Source organism: Ciona robusta, chromosome 11 (genome assembly GCF_009617815.1).
Source record: "Ciona robusta chromosome 11, ASM961781v2".
In the NCBI taxonomy this organism is placed as follows: domain Eukaryota; kingdom Metazoa; phylum Chordata; class Ascidiacea; order Phlebobranchia; family Cionidae; genus Ciona; species Ciona robusta.
In genome coordinates, this window is record NC_143245.1 from 4,079,820 (window position 1) to 4,100,159 (window position 20,340).

A 20,340-nucleotide genomic window follows, 5' to 3' on the forward strand; every position below is an offset into this window, starting at 1 on the left:
AGACAACGAACAATACAGCTTACTCAACCCATTCAAAGTAGAATGGTGAACGGTTTTGGTTACATCATCCGTACAGTTCCCGTCTAGGCTGCTTAAATATATGAATATTCTGTACAACCGAGATTTGATAAAAGTCTGTTAGCTACTTCGCCTCGATCTAAATCTCTTACCTGAGACTAAATAATATACGTTCACGCATGTGGTATACACAATAGAAACAAGCGGCTGTTGTAACAACAACCTCTGAGGCTTAACCAAACCGGTTTCATACCAAGCTAGCGAAGAGAGAATACTTTCACGAGTCGCGTAGTGTCCTCGGGCAAAGCGTTGGCTCACTGTTTTATAAATAGGAACTGTGGAAACATGCCGGAAATAGAAGGCAAGACGGCTATGAAAAATGTTAACTTGAGCTACAAACCGTTTACTGACTTATTTTGCTTTGCTGAGGGTCTAAACTAAAATAGTTCAAATGAATGTTACATAGAATGAGTAGTTATCTTGACAGGGTAGAAAAGCAGGCTACTGAATACAATCCGCGCGTTCTCTGACAGACGGAAGCCAACCAACCGCAGAAAATTGAGGCAATGTTATTAAGGACAATGCGCCACAGTGTGACGTAGTCCGTGTTCAACAATATTCGTGACATCACAAATGCCTATATCGCTACTTTTTCTTTTCTATGAATATGAAAAACAGTCATCATGTTCAATAAAGTCGATAGAGTGTTAGTTACAGTTTGAACTTATATCGCACAGATTATAACTGTGACATTGTGGACGTATATCGCACAGATTATAACTGTGACATTGTGGATAGCACAAGCACGATAAATATGAAATAATTAAGATGGTCGTTGGCACGAAGCGGTGAGAAGCACACTGTTGGTCGGTGAAAAAACAGCAATAAAGACCAAACAAAAATAATTTTTTTAAACTACATGCAACAGTTTACAATGTATGGTTATACGACAACATAGAACCGGTTCATGAACAAAATACAACATGCTTAAAAATGGGATGGCATTATTTTTAAAAATAAAGTAACTAATCAGTATGTAGAAAATCACAAGCATTCGATGTAATTATTTACAATAATCAAACTCCTTCGACTTCTGCTGTTGGTTCTTTTGTAAATCCACAAGGGAGCGATAAAGAGCGATGTTTTGACGCAGAGAATGGTCCAAGTTGACAGTGACACTTTTTAGTTCAATTGCTCTACGTTTAGTAATGCTGTAATTCTGCAGAAATCCTAAAAAGAGATCTGGGTCGCCATCTAGCGATAATAATGTTGCCTCGTTCACGTTAAGGTTTGAATTGAGTTCAGGAATCACCGTGTTTCTATAAAGAATGAGTGTCAGTAATCAGCATAAAGTTTATATTGCAGTGTTTAATATACTGTTAAAGTAAATACGTTCATTTGGTATTTGTTTCTATTTCATTGAAAACTTTTCAATTCCGTAAAATAAACACCGAGACTCATAATTCTAACACAAGTTTATAATTTACCCTACCCGTCTTATTTAGTGTATTTTTCTTTCAAAATAACGTGTATGCAACAATAATGGTTGTACTTACTGGTAAATACATATAAGCGTAACGTCATCATCTATAGACTCGCTTCTTCTCCCCGCATTTGATCTTTGATCCGCATCCTCAATAACTTGAAGCAGGTAACTCACACGGTAGGGCCATTGGTCGGTAAGCACAACCCAGCCGACGATATCTTTGGCATCAGCAGCATTTCGACCAATTGTTGGTCGACACATGACGTTGTACGATGCTTACAATAAAATAAAAAATAAATAATTGTTAGATATAGCATAGGTTAGTATATACCTGCTAGGGAAGGTGGGGTGTTGGTTGGTTGGCGGAGTTCGTTCATTTCAGCACTGCGCTGTTTCTGTGTGTTTGACAATGTATTAATATGCTGCAGCTTTTGGGTGAACATTGTATTGCGTATAATATATTATATAGTAGTGTAGGGGAAGATGGGACATGTTTTCGTGTTCCATCTCCCCCCACAGTACTCTATATTTATTTGATGAGTATCCTTTACATTTTTAAATACCTGCTTTATTAGAGTTTTAATAATATTTGTGTTTTATTTAACAACTGTCGTTTCCCCGTTTAATCCAGTACCATCCTTGTTTAACTATTATAGTAGGGTTAAAACAAGTGGGAAAAAAAATAATTTACGGTTACCCATTTAATGATAAACAAAAACCGGTACAGGATATCAGGCAATATAAACACGACTGTATAAAGAGCGCGCCAAAGCCGATTATACGTATATTAACCTTTATAAATAGTTGTTAGGGTATTTTTAATGAAAATCGGTGTTACACTAGCAAAACAGTGTTTTTAATAAGTGATGAATACCTAATAGTAAAAAGTTGAATTTAAATGCTCGCTAAATCACATTTAAACCAGAGGGACGAAATAACACCATATGTGTTTTAATATATTTTATTCGAGGTGTTATTAATTAAAGGTATGATGGTAAAATAATATTGCCCAAAATTTTCCATATGTTTAGATTTAAAATGTCAGTCAATATGTGCTTAAGTGTCCCCACCCTATACTTCACAATAAACGTTATTCTTGTCGAAGAGAGACCGGTTCACTTACGTGAGCGTCCAATGAACGCATGAGTTGTGTCGTCATGGAAACAACATTAAAAATACGTTTCATGTTTCGGGGGTTCCCCGACAAGTGGTATTTAAGGGTTTCGTCATCATGCAAGAATTTCCTGTAACGAAAAAACTAATCAGTGTCGGAGAAATAGTAAATATTATTTTATTAAATAAACGATTTGCGAAGGCGCAAAGTATTAAAACGCTTAAGCAAAGATATAAATTGATTTTACTCTTTACCAAATACCTTTAAAACTACGTCATTAAACCGATGTGAGAGCCTGTAAAGGCGGTCAAGATAAGATATAAATCAGATAATAAATACTAATTTAAACCAGATAAAAAGGGTACTAGCGGTTAGAGTTTAATGAAAAGGTTGCTAAGGTTGAAAATTGTCGAATTTTAGTTGACGTGGAACCAGTAGCGTTGTGGCGCATGCGCAATATCGACCAGTATAAATTCAGCAGTGGGAAGAATATATCAGAACACCGTCAAAGAAACACAGTGGTTAACCTGCATAAGAAAAGAAATTCCTTCTCTCCTACGTCATCGAGAACTTGCTTCTCAGTTCCATCTACTACGTCATGATATTGCAAAGATGGGGGTGATGGTGGGTGATGGTTGGTGGTAAGGAGGGTATTAGGTACGTCCCGATCATTAGTATCTCTGGTCAATATGTCAGTTATTTTTTAGTTTAAGCCTCACTTAACAGATATGTTGCAAGTTATATCGATGGGTCAAGTAAAACACGCGTAGCTGGAAAGAGAGGGTTGGGCAGCAAAGGGTTCCAAACTATTGCCACGGTAGCGTTTGGGTGTCGTCATCAACAGTAAGCGGTCCTTTGTTATGCCACGCATTCTAAATTTCACCGACCGAATGCAATGGTCAGTTACCAACAGAAATAAAAAAAAACAATTGAGAAAATCAAACTAACTTGGACAAAATAAATCCATCTCCAGTCTGTGTTGAAATATCTTGCAAAGCATCTTCGTCATCACCGAGGTGTTTGATGACGTCACCACCACTCTGTGACGTCGATCTATGAGCTCCATTCCGCATTAATTCTAATGAAGGATTACAAATGAATAACTAACATGATTCCTATGGAGTGATGGGCAAAATTTATTCTAAATTTATGGTCCTTAACAAGGACCTCACCCACAAAGAATAAAAAACTAAAAAAATGGGCTTTTTACTCAACAGACCAGGAGTCTTTTGCTTCAGTTTTGTTCGGTCAGCCTGATCCATCATACCAGCGAAATATCGACGTTTGTCACGTGATCCAAGCTGAATAAACGTTTACACTTATGATTATACGAACATATTGAAAACAGTAGTCTCAATGCAACATTCACTTGGCCTTATATTCAATGATAGAACGTCGATACAGTTTAGATAATATTTTGTACGTCAAAATGAAAATGCATTCATATTAACCCTATAGTTTCAAATAGTTCAGAAAAGTGTGTTTTTTATCGTAGGGTAAAACTGCGTCAGAGCTAACATATTAAATGTTTATTTATTAAAAATTAGGGCTCTTTTTACTTCTAAAAAATCAATTTATATATTCAAAAATATTATACCCTAGTACAGATTGCATGTCCCCGTTAAAATAAATTGTGGATTTGAATACCTCAGGTAAACAGAAAGGCAAGTTGATAATTTTCTTCAAGTATTCGTGACCGTTTACGTTTGCTTTGAGCAAAGCACTTCCCATATCTTCTTCTATACATTTGACGGCGACCCTGGAATCTAATGCGATCAAACAAATAAACGGCGACGATCGGTCACTCAGTAAAATGCTCACTGCCTCAAGGACAGATTTTACCTAGAACATAATATTGTTGAACACAATATGTTAATACGCGATACCCTGTGGCGCATATACCTTCTCGTGGGGACATCTGTCCAGATCATCAATTGAAATAATTATCTTATAGTTTTTCTTGTGGGTGAAGCGCAAACAACGGACCAACTTTTCAATTATTTTAACCTGTAAAGAATTCCACATCAGATATCAACATTTCTCAAAACATGCAACTGTAGCTCTTACCTCGTCTTTGACTTTGTTCATAAATCCAAGTTCAGTCGCCATGTTACCTTTAGCGCCAACGAGAGCCTGGTTAACCCTTCTCGTTTGCGATTGAAACATGGCGTAACAGAATCGACCGAAGACGACTAAACAAGCCATAGCTGCTGGCATCCATGCAAGTATTTGAACTTCTGCTGGGATGGCTCTTGATGTCTTAATTAATGCAATATATTAAAGGATGCATAAATATATAAACTACTAAGTAAAAGCAATACAAAATATAGATTCAATGCGAATGGGTTATGTCATTGGCATTTAAAAATAATACAAACGAAAAATCAAATGTTGTGTATTAATAGAAATGCTCAAACCTGATCTAAAGGTACCATCCAAGTTTTAAACAACGAAACAATATCAAATTTGAGCATATCTATCCTTATACAAATTTCATATTTCGTTTGTGTGCCCTTTTTCGTTTAAATGGATCAAAACGTAAAACAATGCGACTTACTCTCATCACGTCAAGCTGCAGTTGAGTCACCAAGATGCAAACACCGATCGGGAAAACAATGATTGCGATGAAGAATAGGACGCAGAAACACAGGAAGGGACATCCACAACAAACTCTCTTCGGATGTTTGAGAAAATGAGAGGCAAAAGTAATTTTTGTTGGTTCAGGTAACCGTGATGTGGTGATATCATCTGCATCGACGAGGTTGTTCATTTCAATACAGTTGTTGTCGTGTTCGGTCACTTTTTCAACAATTTCATTTTTGTTATTCGCCATTCGAGCCTGAAACCCCAATATTCTGAGCGACTTCGTAGCGTTATTTGCTTCAGTGGCGTTAGAGAATCGAACATTCCATGCTTCACCTTCCTTACCGCACGATAACACCACTCCATATTGCGTCATCAAACGTTTAATTTGCGTTACGTTTGCGTTGGGATCACTAACAGATACTCGAACGGTGCTCGATAACGTTCTACATGTAAATATTGAGTTACAATCGTACATGAACTATACGCATACAATAACAACACACAATTCACCTCTTGCTTACGTCACAAACTTCTTCGACGTTGAGCATTCGAAAAAGACGTGACGTCATCCAACCAAACTCCAGTTCAATTGCCTTAGTTAAGTTGGTGACGATACCTGCCCACAGGGTGTCGCTACCGGCATACTCCCAGGCTTTGAAGTTTACAAATATATACTTCGTTTTGCACCTGCACGATGTATTACACCATTGTAAATTGCACCTCAATTTTTAGTTTTAACGATGCAAATAGTGGAAATAAAAATACTTTTATTATACAAAGGCGACTCGTAATTATTAAAGTGGATACCAATGAAAATAAATATTTGGATACGGTCCAATACGGATAGGACATAGCGACGAGCTTTAAACCCAAAGACTATCACTAAAGGCTCGTTCCTGCTACCGCTGCGGATTTATGTGTCTTTGTGTTAGTCACTTAGTAGTCACTACTCAGTAATGGGTTGTCTAAGATTCAAAATTGTGGGGCATACAATAAATAAAAAAATAATATTTACCCACAAAGTTACGTACGTGGTAACTCATAAGCTGGCACGAGGTGTATGAAACAGAACATCTGTGTTTTCACGACTGTGTTTTTTTGGCCACGCGGGGCAAGTCACACTCAGCCATAGACAAATGTTATAGTATTGTTCGAAAGTATTCTCACGGTCCAATAGTTACATTTTATTAAATGAATTCTTACCTCTTACGTGTGTATTGAAAATAATTCTAAGGTTTTGAAATATACCTTGTTACGTTATCCAATCCAACAGGCCCACTCGTGTTTAATAAAGATAGTTCTGCGTCTTCGTTAAAGTCGATCACTATGTCGTATTGCTCTTGCGCCATTGTTTTGCTTCGTTCGCTTAAAGTTGGAATCTGCGTGAAGGCGGAGTACGACACCAGCCGGATATGCTTGCGCGTCTTCTTCCACCACTTGGAGTCCGTGGTCGAGGCACAACAAAGAAAAACCAGAAAAACAACCGCTATGGTCGAGAGTAGGACAACGACTGCAAAAAATCCAACAGCTCCAGCTGCAGCGACTTCTGTGGATGCAGTCGGTGCTTCGGTGGAAAGTCCTCGTGTTTGAGGCTGCAGAGCGTTCGTATTGTTAGTCGGGGCAATAATTTCGTAGACAACTTGTTGTGCATTCGGGTACAATGCTACAACTAAAGTCCCAACAAGAAGAAACAGCATCAGCAACATAACGACCGTCCAGCCGACACACGAACATTTTCGTCGACGTTTTTTGATCTTTTTACAAAGTTTGTTTATGGGACCCTTTCTATTGTTTACTGCTTCGTTCTTTGAATATTCATCTATATAATCTTGTTGCTGGAACTTTGAAAGCAAATCTAGAAACACGCATAAATTAATTCGATTATTAGGAGCATGTTAGAGCTAATAAAAAAATTAAAATAGAAACACTTACATCTGACTTCCCGCAATAAAAATGATTTCCCACTGCCCCAAGGAGCAAACACGCCAACTGTTAATGGAGTATGTACCCTGTGTAATAGTTCGGATAAAGCTTCTGCATAAATCGAGTATCCAAGATGATCAACCCCAGTTATATTATCGTTCAACAGGCGACCTGTGAAACACCCTCTTTTTAAGTTGGGAAAGTTTAAAACTTAACTTCACTAACCTCTCGGTTCAAGCTTTCTTTCCAATTCCGGGTAATGTACAGCAGTTAAATCAGTCATTATAACACATACACGTTTTAATTTTTAAAATTAAACCTGTTAGCATCCAACGTTGTTGTGCACTGTTTTGTTACTGCACATGCTATTTACCAATTGACTGTTGCGCTTACAAATAATAAGGAAAATGTCAAATTTGTAGCGCAACTTTCCAAACAACAAGGTAATTACTGTTTAATTAGCGGCACACGTTCGTTATTCAATTGCAACGCAAACACAACTGTCGTAAACATTGCAACCCTAATCAAACTTTGGGTATTAGGAGCGTGTACAAAGCAACAAAATGGATAATAAAACTTTTATCGCTTACGAGGTCGGTCTGTTATCATAACACGAGAGGTTTTACAGCTAAACCTACACACGTTTCAAGGCTGGGTCTTATGACTATGATAGAGACGAGGCATACAAAAACATATCAGCTCGCATGCAAATTGATTATTGTAATTTTACGTTACCTCGGCTATGCCATAGCGATAGCGTACACATTATTCGCATTAAGTCATTTATTATAATGCATTCACATGTCTGTCAACAAGTCAGTAGCACTAATCAAGTCTAACTTAAAGAGATCTGTAGTAACTTCCTTTAATGTACCATACTGAAGTAGCCTGCTGCGACGTACACTCTCTCTCCCATGAGGATATTACGACTGCGTCTAAGGATTTCTACTCATGTTTGAGTGCGAAGCCGTATTGGACCGTAAGCATTGATATCTGTTTTGCCACTACTCAATAAGTGGCATGTCGGTATCAGCTGCTGTGGTTTGATTATATATCTACTTACAAAAGCATCATGACAAGCTAATCAAAATACACGAGGTACCTCTCAAAACATTTAATACCCTTTGACCTGTTTCTATATAACTTAACCTAGCGCTAACTAAAAATGTCAAGGACTGTTATCAACGGATAATTTTAATCTAACTAACTAAGCAAACTGCATCTCCTGACTACAATTTGTACAGACTGTAGTAGTGTACTACGTCGTTCACCCTCACTGTTTTACAGTGCTGTTCCCATGTATTGATTTCTTTCTTGCTCTGTGCGAGAAAAGTGAGCTTTGTTTCTTTTTTATCTCGCCAAGAGCAATTGAAACATCTAGCTCAGCATGATTACTCCTACTCTTATAGCTCTTATGGCGTCACAGCATACAAGAGAGAGCAACCAATTAAATCTAAATTATTGAAGAGTCACCAACAGCTTACTGCTTTCATGACTCAATAAGTTGTCAGAACTTGAAGTTTCGAAAGCACTTTCAAGTCTAGCCTATATTATGCGCTCATACATTTCGTTACTATAGCACTTTACCATTCATTTTACTGTTAATGAAAGGAGAAAGCGCGTCACAAAAAGGGCCTCGGCTGTTCATATAGCCCAAATCGTCTGTCTTTATGTGATTATAGAAATTGTAACAATACTTACGGGGCCCAGCCTGGTTAAAAGAGCACACGAGTAAAACGCATTTAAGATAATAAGTTAATATGTATTATTTTGAAGACAACATCCACATCACAACTTAAATTATGACTTCGAAACTTCGCGCGTAAACTACAGTTGTTTGTTTGTGCACAACTGAAATTCATATTATAGTAGGATAGATAGGGTATGGCGTCTAGACATCAGGAAATATATAGCACCGTGGGGTAAGATGGGACTCCTTTACCACCTAATATTCAAATGTCCTGAACGTGTTCTAAACAACTAACAACGGTCTACAGGAGTCGTGAGGAAATGGTTTTGTCTTCTTTGAATGTTCTTTGTTAATACCAAGTGGGACGAGAGGCTAGAGTGAAATGATGTCCCATGTTTCCCCAACACTACTGTACATTAAAAATTCGTCTGTATTGTTTTCTTCCACTCTTTTTCATGGCTGCAAGAACCATACGGCTGCATCTCCAAACAGCTTTTAATGTTTGTGCAAATTATCAAGAACAGTTATGACATTGTAATGAAAGCATCGGAAAACAGCTCATCATTAAAGAAACTGACAGTAATTGTAAAACTAAAACGTGCAAAGTTGCGTTTTATTCGTTTACCTATGCTTGGGTCTGAACTTTGGTCTCTTTGGTCTGAACGCTTATGTAACAATAAAATGATTTTTGAGTTGAATTGCATGTAACTTGCTTTATACTTGCTCGAGTTGCCCACGGACACATATACTCCTGCAATAGCAACATCAACGCGCCTTGAAACCGAAACCCCCAGCACTGTGCCAAAGCACCCTACGATTTATGCCACTACACAGACGCCACGACCAAATCTACATTCAGCTTAGAAATGAATTTAAAAGATAACAAGACCCAGCAGTAAAGAGCTTGTCTTGCAATTTAAAGATTTCAGCTTTCAAATCTGTATTGTGAAATCCTGGACTGGGAATCATGAAAAACTCAGTTAAGCGAGTTTCGGCTGAATGTTATTTTCTTATATTTAGGTTTAAGATATCCAGTAGGGTGGGGTAAGATGGGACACCATAATATCCAAATATCCTGATCCTTTTGTAAACAATTACCATCGGTCTATATCTATGAGAGTCATGAAGGTACGGTTTAAGATACTTTGAATTGTTATTGTTTACTACCAAATAGGACGAGAAAATAGAATGAAAAGGTGTTCTATCTTCCCCCACCCTACCATACCTGTCACATAAACCGGCCCTGCTGAAATTAACGGATATAAAACTAGGTATTAAAGTAACTTTGGCTTTAATTACATTAAATCGTTAAAGAAAGTAAGGGTAGATATAATGCAATAGGGTATAGGAAGAGTTGACAAGATATAGCGTTTATTTTCGACAATAATAATATAATTCTGTATGTATTACGTGTACAGTGCACACATTGAGCAAATGCCCGAACCACTCCTACCAGAAACCAAACTGCGATTGATTCCAAATGACAATTTTCTAGTTGTTGCCAATTCTGCTACGGAGAAGTGACCTTGCAAATATGTAACATCCCATATTCGGTGTAATACTCGGTAGTTAACGTCCGGTGAGCCAAACCGGAATGCAAAGAAAACACGAACATCGTTCCCGAAAAGTTGTTTTTGCAAATTACCACTGTAAAAGCAATATAAGTAAAATACTTTTTATATAAGTTTTTCGGTAATATAGTATAATGGTGGGGGAGACGGGACAACTTTAGCACATAATATCTAAATATTCTGATCGTGTTTTGAACAATTAACAACGGTCTACGGGAGTCGTGAAGATACGGTGTTACAATTAATGTTATTTGTCTACTACAAATGGGGCGAGAAAATGGAGTAAAAAGGTTTCCCATCTTCCCTACTATATAGATTAAACGGCCAACTCTCTATCTTCTCTTTATCAAATAAACCAATAACACATTAAAAAGTGTCCTTACAAATATAACTTGGAGCCTATTCCTCTCATCAAAACATTTCTATTCTCATTAAAAACTTCGAAGTGAGTCAAGACAGGTTTATAATATTCCAATTGAACGACCAACGTCTGAAAATTAAAGTAGTATATATAAATAGAAAACAATATATAAATAGATATATTTTTATTATAATATATTTTTATGTCATATGTGGAATTTGATATTAACATAAACAACACCAAGACACTTATACCAAATTTGCTATATATGAAATGTTGGAATTCACGATACTGAGTTTGCACTGGAACACACACGGAACAAACGAATGTTAAAATCCAGCATGTTAAAATCATTGAATATAAAACCATTTGCTTACATCAACCTGTTGAAATTCGACTTTCACCAACGCTCCAATATTACAAGCATTGTATAGTTCCCACGGATTTCGGTGCATTTCTTGTAAAATAAACTTCCGCGAATTAATCACCCACAGACCCGCATCATAAAAGCGTGCATGAAAATCACACGTTGCAGAGGTTTCTGAAACAACAGGTTTTATTCTTTGTTACTTTGTGAAAAGTTTATTCTTGTTTTTTTTGTAAAGTATATACCCTGCTATTTAACAGTGATTGTTACATACACATTTAAAAAGATTTATAGTATTTTGATTATTACTCCACAGATATATTTCACTGAGCCAAACCGAACGACATCATTGTTTAATCTAAAATTTTTCGAGGTATACATATAGTTCATTCCGTGACGTCACAGGTGGTTTTCGAAAGAGTGACTATTTTTTACCACGGGAAACGGTGTAATTTAAACTTTAATTTACTTTTAGCAAAATCTCAAAATAGAATTTTTAGTGATTTTTGACTAGATGGTTTAGTCTAAGTTTTAATGTAGTATACGTAGTCATGCACCACGATAGATTAAAGTAGGGGACTAAAATAATGCTTTGTGTATGAAATTCGACATTTCCCCTAAAACTTGTGTATTAAATTTGTTGTGTCTGCTTGCTTTGGTGGATTTCATTTAAATCTAAATTAAATAACGTCTTTAGATGCTTATTATAATACTTACGCAAGCATACTGGGTCTGAGCTCCAACGATTTCCAATACATGACATACTTGGTGCTCCATGCATCATATATTCATTTTTGCATGTGACCGTACATACCGAACCTGAGTTCGCACCATTACTGCATGTCATTGAGTAGCTAGGTGTGTTCAGCGCTCGATATGGGCATTCCTGCACGGGTGCTGAAAAGTTGTATTCGTTAGTGTTTTCGTATATAGTAGGATGGGGCATGATCGAAACGTATTGGCACGTATTCTTCAATATTTTAAATATCAAAATAAATAATGAATTATATGTGATATTATGACATTTGCACCATCGGCATACTTTTAATAATTGACAACACTTGTGTGATGAATTTGTACCATATTTTTTATACATTATTTTTCATCATCTTGTTGTTATAACAGTATAGTATCTTCGTGACCCCTGATGTATAAATTATTGAATAAAAACAAACCTTGGCAATAAAAACCTATAACTACAACGTGAGGCAAGATGGAACAAAAGAATGATTATTTATAGTATTTTGCAACTATTTAGTATAGGGTTGGGAAAGACGGGACACCCTTTTATTGTATTTTCTTGCCCCATTTGGTAATAAATAAAGTACAATCAAAGAATCATAAAACGGTATCCTTACGACTCTATATTCAGATCGTTTTTAATTGTTTAAACGCAATCGTTTTTTTTTTAGATAATATGTGTTTAAGGTGTATATCTAATTTGAAAAACGTTTTAAAACTAATTTGTGAGACAAAACCAATGTCGAATGGAGTTTTGCAAGATGTAACGACAAGGACCAAATAAAAGCTACAATAAACGGTTTACACATATACCTTCGCATACACCAGTGGAGTTGCTCCAAGAACCAATGTTCATACATACTATGGAAGCTTGGCCAGAATAAATTGCACCGTTCTCACACGTAAAATGGCAGGTTGAAGAAATGTTGTTTCCATTAGTACAAGCGTATATAACTCCTTGTGTGACGTTTAATGCATCGCATCGATTCTCTGTTCATAAAACATTTTAGAGATCTCGTTAGTGACAACTGGGTTGGAACATATAATGTTATTTGCTGAAGTTCAATTTAACAATGACAAATACGTTGATTATTTATGCAATTTTTGCATATTGTATTACTTCTCTCATGCACTGTGCTTTTACAAGTCAAATGTCATTAATGTTATGATACAGTGTTATAATATGCGTGAACTTGCATTCCCGATGATGTGTGGGGGGAAAGAGAAAATTATATGAATATATTTAACCTGTACATGACGCATCAATATTTGACCACAAGCCGTTATCCATGCAATGAATTGTGTTGACTCCTGTATAAGTATAACCAGGTGGGCAGATCAACGTACATTCGGAATTGTAGTACCTGCCGTTGCTACAGTTACTTATTACATGAGGATTTAGTACCAGTTCGTTGCATCTTGGATCTAAAAAATATAGTCGTTGGGTTACCATTTTTTAATTCTTTGAATGCATTTACTGCCAAATAGGACGAGAAAATAGATTAAAAAAGTGTCCTATACCCCCCATCCTACCATACAAAAGTATTGTATTTATTTTTTAAACTGGTTCACACTAAGGAGTAAATAACAGTTTCTGTTTTGCACTTTAAATATTATTATACAAATGCGCATACTTTATTACGTACAGCAACACCGAAACACAATTGGTACCTGCTGTAGTTGTCATTGGCGTGGAAGAAGTAGTAATCACTGGAACGATGTCTTGTGTACGGCCTATAAATAAATCTTGAGGTCAGATACATAGCTGGAGGCGCTACAGTGCCCGCAATCAAAGTAGAACTTGCAAGTAGCATTGTTTAAAATATATATAGAACGATTAACGCATAGGTTCCTTGTGAAAACTGTTAGTATACGGTATATAATTATATCAAATCTACAACAACGTAGTTTTGAGTAATGTTTTGTTTAAAACTATGCAGTTAAAAATATTTGTACACAATAACTCACCGGCATAACACATATTGTCTGATGAGTCATAAACACATCCTAGAGCAACACATACACTTTGGGTTATACCAAGAAAATAGTTTTGACATGTTGGCCTGTATACTGCAAATAAAATGTTGCTTTTACCTTATCTCGGTTTAAATTGTATAGGCACTCAGTCTACTAAAGTACAGTAGGGTGGGGGAAGATGGGACATTTTTTTATTCTATTTTTTTGTCTCAGTTGGTAGTTTTTTAAAAACTAAGAACATTCAAAGAAATATAAAACCATATCATCACGACTCCCATATAGACCTTTATTGATTGTTTAAAACAGAATCGGGATATTTTGATATTATTTGCTAAAAGCTAGTGTCTCGGCCCACAATACTGTATAAAAACAAACCGACCGTCTTAATAACACAGGCATTAGCTTGATCATACGTTGAATGTTTTATTTTACCTTTTTTACACTGTACTTCTCCCTCGGGTTCCCAGCAACAACTCAAAGCGATGCATATAGATCTGGTTATACCGGCGAATGACGACTCACATGGTTCGCTACCACAGATGGGATCCTCAAACGTAAATGTTCTACCATCGCCTACTGCAATAGCATTTGTCATTAGAAACGAAAGTATACATAAATATCAAGGTACGTATAGTAGGGTGGGGGAAGATGGGACACCTTTAGCACATAACATTTAAAAATCCTGATCGTGCTTTAAACAATTACCAACGGTCTAAGGAAGTCGTAAGAAAACGAATCTATAATTCTTTGGATGTTCTTTGTTTACCATCAAATTCGACGAGAAAAGATGTCCCATCTTCCCCCACTCTACTATATTATACAAACCATAAAAAATATAGGATATTAATTTATTTCTGCGAAAGCGTTCTATAGGTAACAAGTCAACCACAATATGCTATAAAAATAAATGAAAATACCTCCACCGGATGGAATACAAATCAGATCTGCCAAGTTTAAAACAGTCGGCTCCTGTTGTCTAACTTGCCATATGCTGCTGTTGCAAACAATATATTCTGGGGTTGCAACTGACCGGTGAAAATTTTGCTGTAAATTTCAAGGGAAATGTTAAAGATTGTACAATGTTTGTTTCGAAAAAATGTACTTACGTTGCATTCGATTAAACAATGTGATCTATCGTTATTGGAACTTGAACATCTTAGATTTCCATTTGATACGTTAATGGCAGGGCATCGATCTAAACAAGTAATCTCAAAGTTTATTCTTATGAATGGTCTTATGAAATCTTATGAAATATTACAACAGAAATCTTATGAAATGTTACAACAGAACATTAAAGGAAAGGTCCAAAACCGTACGCTTTAAATGGGCTTAAATTCGTGTTTTAAAAATGTATTTACTATACATCGAAAAGTAATTTACTATAGTAACAATTTTAATTTGAAATTTTGATAAACTTACTTGTAGTGGGTGATGACAACAACACATCCAGAAAAGTAAGAAGTACCGTAACGGATAAAAACGCGCAGTTCATAATTTATGCAAATATTTAAAACAAACAGTTAAACAAAGTATTTTATATCTGCATACATAAAAACTGCTTACGCAAACATAAAAGCAAAACGTAATAACTTTCTTATTTCCTGAATTAATACAAATTTTAAAAGTTTAAAATTACGCAATATAGCGGATACATATATTTGATTTTGCTACCAACTGTGTTAAAATAACTTTTTAATGGTTATAGCTCATATTTGTCGCTACTGGTGCCTCTTTATTTAACCCGAGGCATGCGAATTGGTACCAGCGCAGAATATCGCTTCTGTGACGCATGTCGATGACGTAACATAATTTGTTTACGTTGATCGTCGGGTGATGAGAAACTTACTTTTACCTCCAGCGATGAGCATGAGCAACTACACGTGGGGAAACGGCGCTTGTGTCCGCCGTTACGGATTCCACAAAGCGTGAATCGCATATACAAATGCATGGTCGCCGTGTGTTTATTTGAATCTTGTCAACCCATTACCCATGCCGACTGTTGGTGTTATACCTATTTAAAAGTAATTGGTTATTCTTTGTTGTATTTTATTTTATTTCTCTGGTTACAAAATTCGAACTCTAAATAAATGAATAGTTGAAACTTCCTTGCGTGGTGGAGCAAAGATAGTCGTTATAAAAACATGCCCACATATCGATTTTCCAAGTTTATTTTTTGGGTGATTGTTTTTGCCACTAGACAAACGAGCATATTCAGTACGTACAGTATTTTCAGCCCTTTGGATAAGAATGTATATACAGGGTATCTTGTCGCATGCGTCAATATTTTGTTTTACTAAAGACCGTATTACAGTAGCTAATTAGGGTTGGATATCGAGGGGTGCTGGGGGAACTGGGGGTGGCGGGCTGATGGTCGTCTCCGTGTTTTTTCTTTTGTTTACGGGGTGAAGTTGTTTATCATTGTAAGATATGCCAATCAAGGTGTAAAGGGACGTGACCATAGTTGAATAAAGAAAAACTGCGTCGGTATTTAACGTTAATTGCTCGCTGGTAGTGCGGTTTTAAATCTAAACATTTTTTAAATACCCTAAATGTATATTATTATTTTATTTCAATCTGTAATAATGGGTAGTAAAATATAAAAATTGAATATACTGTGATGAATTCTTATAGTTGTGTATTTATTTTATGTCTTAGCTGTGTATTTCCTCTATTCAGAGCGCGATTTATGTTTTATTCTATGTCTATGTTAAGTTACAGAGCGTGAGTTAATTGCTATTACCGCATTCCCTCGTTTACGCATTCCTTCGTTTACCGCATTCCTTCGTTTTACATTATTGGCACATTCCTGTATTTTGCGTGCTGCTGTTGATTGGTTAATTGCGTGGGCGTGACGTTGCATTTTATAGTTTAAGAATAAAGTCAGTTGCTTGTGGTTGAGTTCGTGAGCGGTCTTACTTTTGTCTAAAGAAGAAAACGCTACACTTCTTTCTGGCGTCCCTGGGTGGGCCCGAACATGGAAAAGATGGAAGCAGAATTCGCGAAGAAGTTTGGTGAACTTCAAGACCATTTCGACGAACGTATTACGAGAGTGTATCGGAGTCTGACCGATCGACTGGATCAGTTACCAACGAACAGGAGCGAAAGGAGGGCTAAATCCGAGAACGCTGACGGTACAAAGGTTAGTGGTTTCCCTGTGCGCAAGGACGTCGTTAAGTTGAAGGAAACGTTTAACGGTACTGACTGGTGGGGGTTTAAACGGCATTTCATGAATGTTTCCATGGCTAATGGCTGGACTGAGGAGGTTAAGGGTTTTCAACTTGCGTGTTGCCTTAAGGGAGAAGCCTTGTTCATTCAAAACAGTCTGCCGGAACCTAAGCGGTTGGACTTTGAATCGTTGTCTAAAGCGTTTAATCGGAAATATGAAAAGTCTAACTCGGTGCAATGTCGTGGCCTTTTCTTTACGGCAAGACAAGATCGGGTCGAATCGCCAATAGACTTTGCGTACCGCCTACAGTCGCTGTTTCAAGAAGCGGATGTTAATGTGTCGAGAGAAGACGGGGAGAGATTATTGATAGAACAGTACGCGGCTGGGTTGCTCGATTCTTCTTTATGGCATTCTGTGAGGTTGTCTCAGGCATCTACGCTCGACGCCGCTATGGAACTAATTGCGAGCCTTACAGTAGACGCACCGCAACTGAATCAAACCTATCGTTCTACAGGCAGTAATTCAGCTGGAGCGGCACGATGTTATATTTGCGGCGCGCCTGGCCATTGGCAACGAGAGTGTCCAAATCAAAACCGTGCTTCCACCACGCGGGGCTCGAACCAACGTTTTATGACTGGAAATCATTTAAACCACTAAGGACTGGAGTCCTCGCCCCCACTCCAGTCTTGCCTTTGGCGGCGGCCGGAAAATCTTCCACAACCGAATCCTGTTTTTATATAAATTGCGATTTTCTTGGTTTGAATTGTAACTTTCTGGTCGATACCGGATCCGTGGCCACCATTGTTAATAAGTCCTCCGTGTTTGATCAAGTGCCGAAAGAATGTCGGCCGCAGTTGCGCGAGACAAGTTTGAGTTTAATTACCGTTTTTTTTTTTTTTTTTTTTTTTTTTTTTTTATTATTATAATAAAAAGGCGCAACAGCACAGTTGGTTGAAAATACACAGCAGCAAATAGAAAATACGATGTATATAATTGACTTTTAAAAGTTACTCCATTTTAAGTTATGCACATCTTTCTTATTTTTGCTTTTTGCTATTATCCATTCTTCGTTTTTCATTCTGTTTACATCACTTAAGAACATGTGCAATTTCGGTTCATTCTTTGCTACTTTAGAGCGGTATACACAAAAGCGAGCACATAGTAATAAGCAAGAAACTATCGGGTTATCACTCACACCAAAAAGAAAATGCTCCTCTTGAAATACAAAAGGGGTGCGTAAAGTGGCACATATCCAGTCGGAAACTTCTTTCCAGAATAAAATTACTTTAGGGCATGTGCAGAAAATATGATGCACTGTTTCCAGTGCACTCTCACAAAAAACGCATTGGCCTGAGTCAACAATTCCGAATTTGAATAGTTTATCATTTGTTATTATCGCCAGGTTGTTTACTTTTATTTGGAATGAGCGGAATTTTGTTTTTAAGGTACAGAAGTAATTGGTTTTGTATATTTTTTTCCAATCAGAGTCGATACCTAGTAACGTGGCCCACGTTTGGCCCTGTTTATTTGTCTGCTCGCAGGATATATTCACTAATGTCTTATATAGATGTTTGGTGTTATGGCAGTCCATCACCGTTTTTAGCAGTTTTTCGGGGTATTCTCTATATTCTGTTTGATTTGCTGGAGGCGATTCCTCCCTGTCCCATTCGTCCGGGATAGCTTTTATAAGCCGGTTGTAGCTCCAAAAATCTGTCTCCTTATATGGGACCTTCCATTTTTTTATTATTTCGTTGTATCCCATGTATTCGCCTTTTTCGTTAATAAGGTCATGATAGGAGGAGATGCCATGAGTTAAAAACTGTTCGATTAAAAAGCTTTGTTGTTTCGTTTTAATTTTTGGGTTTAACCACAATAGCCGTGGGTCCGTACGGTAGTCCGAAATTATCCCTTTCTTAAACAACCGCCGCAGTAGAATTACTGATTTGTGTAAGGCGCGCAGTGGGAATATGCGCCGAAAGTCGGCACAGCCATCTCTCATTGGTGATAACATAGCGACGGTCATGATGTTTTGGTCGACAAACTCTTTTTCTATTAATTTCCAGGGAGCGTGGTAATTTGGGTCTAGTACGTTTCTTATCCATCGTAGGTTCAGTGTTAAAAGATATGTTTCGATGTCGATCATACCAGCCCCGCCTCTTTCTATGTCTGTGCACATTTTTGTACGATTTATCTTTTCCCACTTAGATTTCCAGACGAAACGAAATAGTTTCTGTTTTAATTTGTTAATAAACGTCTGCGGTGGTATTTCGGGTAAGACTGTAAGTTTGTAGGTGAGGATGGGAATGATGAGGGATTTTATGACCGTTATTTTCCCGAGAAGCGTCAGTGCACGACTAGACCAAATGTTTAAACGAATGTCGACTTTTTTTATGATAGTGGCGGAGTTAAGCGTGAAGATTCTTTTACTTTGCATTTCCAGTGGAATGACAACCCCGAGATATGTTATTTGATCATTAGGCCATGCGAGACCTTCATTGCCCATTGGGCGCATTGTACAATTCCGTTTCGTTCCTACGTAGAATGCGTTTGATTTATTCAGATTAGTCACAGAGCCAGAGGCATGACCAAAACGTCGCAGTATTTGGAAAATTAGATTAAAATCCTGTAGATTGCCCCTCGTGTATATTACCGTATCGTCGGCCAGTAGAGAGAGCTTTGTTTCATGACTATTAATATTTATACCTTGAAAGGGTGATGCTCGTAGCTCGATCGCCAGCATTTCTATAGCCATAACGAACAGAGTAGGAGACAGAGGGTCGCCTTGCCGGACACCCCTGCGTATATCAAAATACTTCGACACATACCCGTTGTTTGTGACAGCACATTTTGGCGCATCGTACACTGTCCGAATCCACTTTATAATTCTACTACCGAATCCAAATGCTTTTAACGTTTCGATTATATATTCCCAGCTTATTGTATCAAAGGCCTTATACATGTCTACTGAAATAATAGCTCCCGGTATCTGTTTTAGGTCGCAGTACTCAATCATATTAAACATGAGCCGAATATTATCTCCGATATATCGTCCATTTATGAAACCGTTCTGGTCCTTGTGGATCAGATCGTCTAAGAAGCATTTCATGCGGTTGTTTATTACTTTTGAGATAATTTTATAATCTGAATTTAGAAGGGTTATCGGTCTGTAGTTTGTCGCATAGTGTGGGTCCTTGTCTTTTTTCTGTACAAGTGTAATGACACCTTGTGTTTGGGTTGTGGATAAAATACCTGTTTTTTCCGAGAATTGAACGGCTTGCATGAATACGGGTTTCAATGTCGGCCAGAACGCTTTGTAAAATTCGATAGGAAGGCCGTCGTT

At 37.2% G+C, this 20,340-nt stretch overlaps 2 protein-coding genes across 2 annotated transcripts; both read right to left on the reverse strand.

Moving 5' to 3' along the window:
• Window positions 1–587: 587 nt before the first annotated feature.
• Window positions 588–8,414, reverse strand: LOC149728175 (uncharacterized). Its single transcript, XM_089888846.1, has 15 exons — window positions 7,353–8,414; window positions 7,137–7,298; window positions 6,453–7,059; window positions 5,715–5,891; window positions 5,176–5,647; window positions 4,686–4,877; window positions 4,521–4,625; window positions 4,266–4,460; window positions 3,838–3,919; window positions 3,567–3,696; window positions 3,146–3,298; window positions 2,628–2,748; window positions 1,836–1,899; window positions 1,575–1,779; window positions 588–1,337 (listed from the first exon to the last, which is right to left on the reverse strand). The coding sequence occupies exons 1-15, from the start codon at window positions 7,408–7,410 to the stop codon at window positions 1,082–1,084; spliced, it is 2,979 nt and encodes a 992-aa protein (XP_089744972.1). The 5' UTR covers window positions 7,411–8,414; the 3' UTR covers window positions 588–1,081.
• Window positions 8,415–10,091: 1,677 nt separating this feature from the next.
• On the reverse strand, window positions 10,092–15,423 carry LOC149728176 (uncharacterized). Its single transcript, XM_089888851.1, has 12 exons — window positions 15,254–15,423; window positions 14,941–15,029; window positions 14,752–14,878; window positions 14,267–14,410; window positions 13,826–13,927; window positions 13,529–13,591; window positions 13,106–13,282; window positions 12,671–12,847; window positions 11,834–12,013; window positions 11,127–11,290; window positions 10,772–10,878; window positions 10,092–10,464 (listed from the first exon to the last, which is right to left on the reverse strand). Exons 1-12 carry the CDS (start codon window positions 15,324–15,326, stop codon window positions 10,224–10,226), a joined length of 1,644 nt encoding a protein of 547 aa, XP_089744977.1. The 5' UTR covers window positions 15,327–15,423; the 3' UTR covers window positions 10,092–10,223.
• Window positions 15,424–20,340: the final 4,917 nt, after the last annotated feature.

Bases quoted from the DNA above. Each gene is read 5' to 3' on its own strand.
- LOC149728175 (XM_089888846.1), bottom strand. From the start codon at position 7,410: ATGACTGATTTAACTGCTGTACATTACCCGGAATTGGAAAGAAAGCTT. The intron at 3,920-4,265 runs GTATTCAAATCC...ACGTTTATTCAG, and splicing joins TGCCTTTCTGTTTACCTGAG to CTTGGATCACGTGACAAACG. The intron at 2,749-3,145 runs GTTAACCACTGT...TTTTCGTTACAG, and splicing joins GAATTTCTTTTCTTATGCAG to GAAATTCTTGCATGATGACG.
- LOC149728176 (XM_089888851.1), bottom strand. From the start codon at position 15,326: ATGAACTGCGCGTTTTTATCCGTTACGGTACTTCTTACTTTTCTGGAT. The intron at 14,411-14,751 runs GTATTTTCATTT...ATGCTATTGCAG, and splicing joins TTGTATTCCATCCGGTGGAG to TAGGCGATGGTAGAACATTT. The intron at 10,879-11,126 runs GTAAGCAAATGG...TTTAATTTTCAG, and splicing joins TCGAATTTCAACAGGTTGAT to ACGTTGGTCGTTCAATTGGA.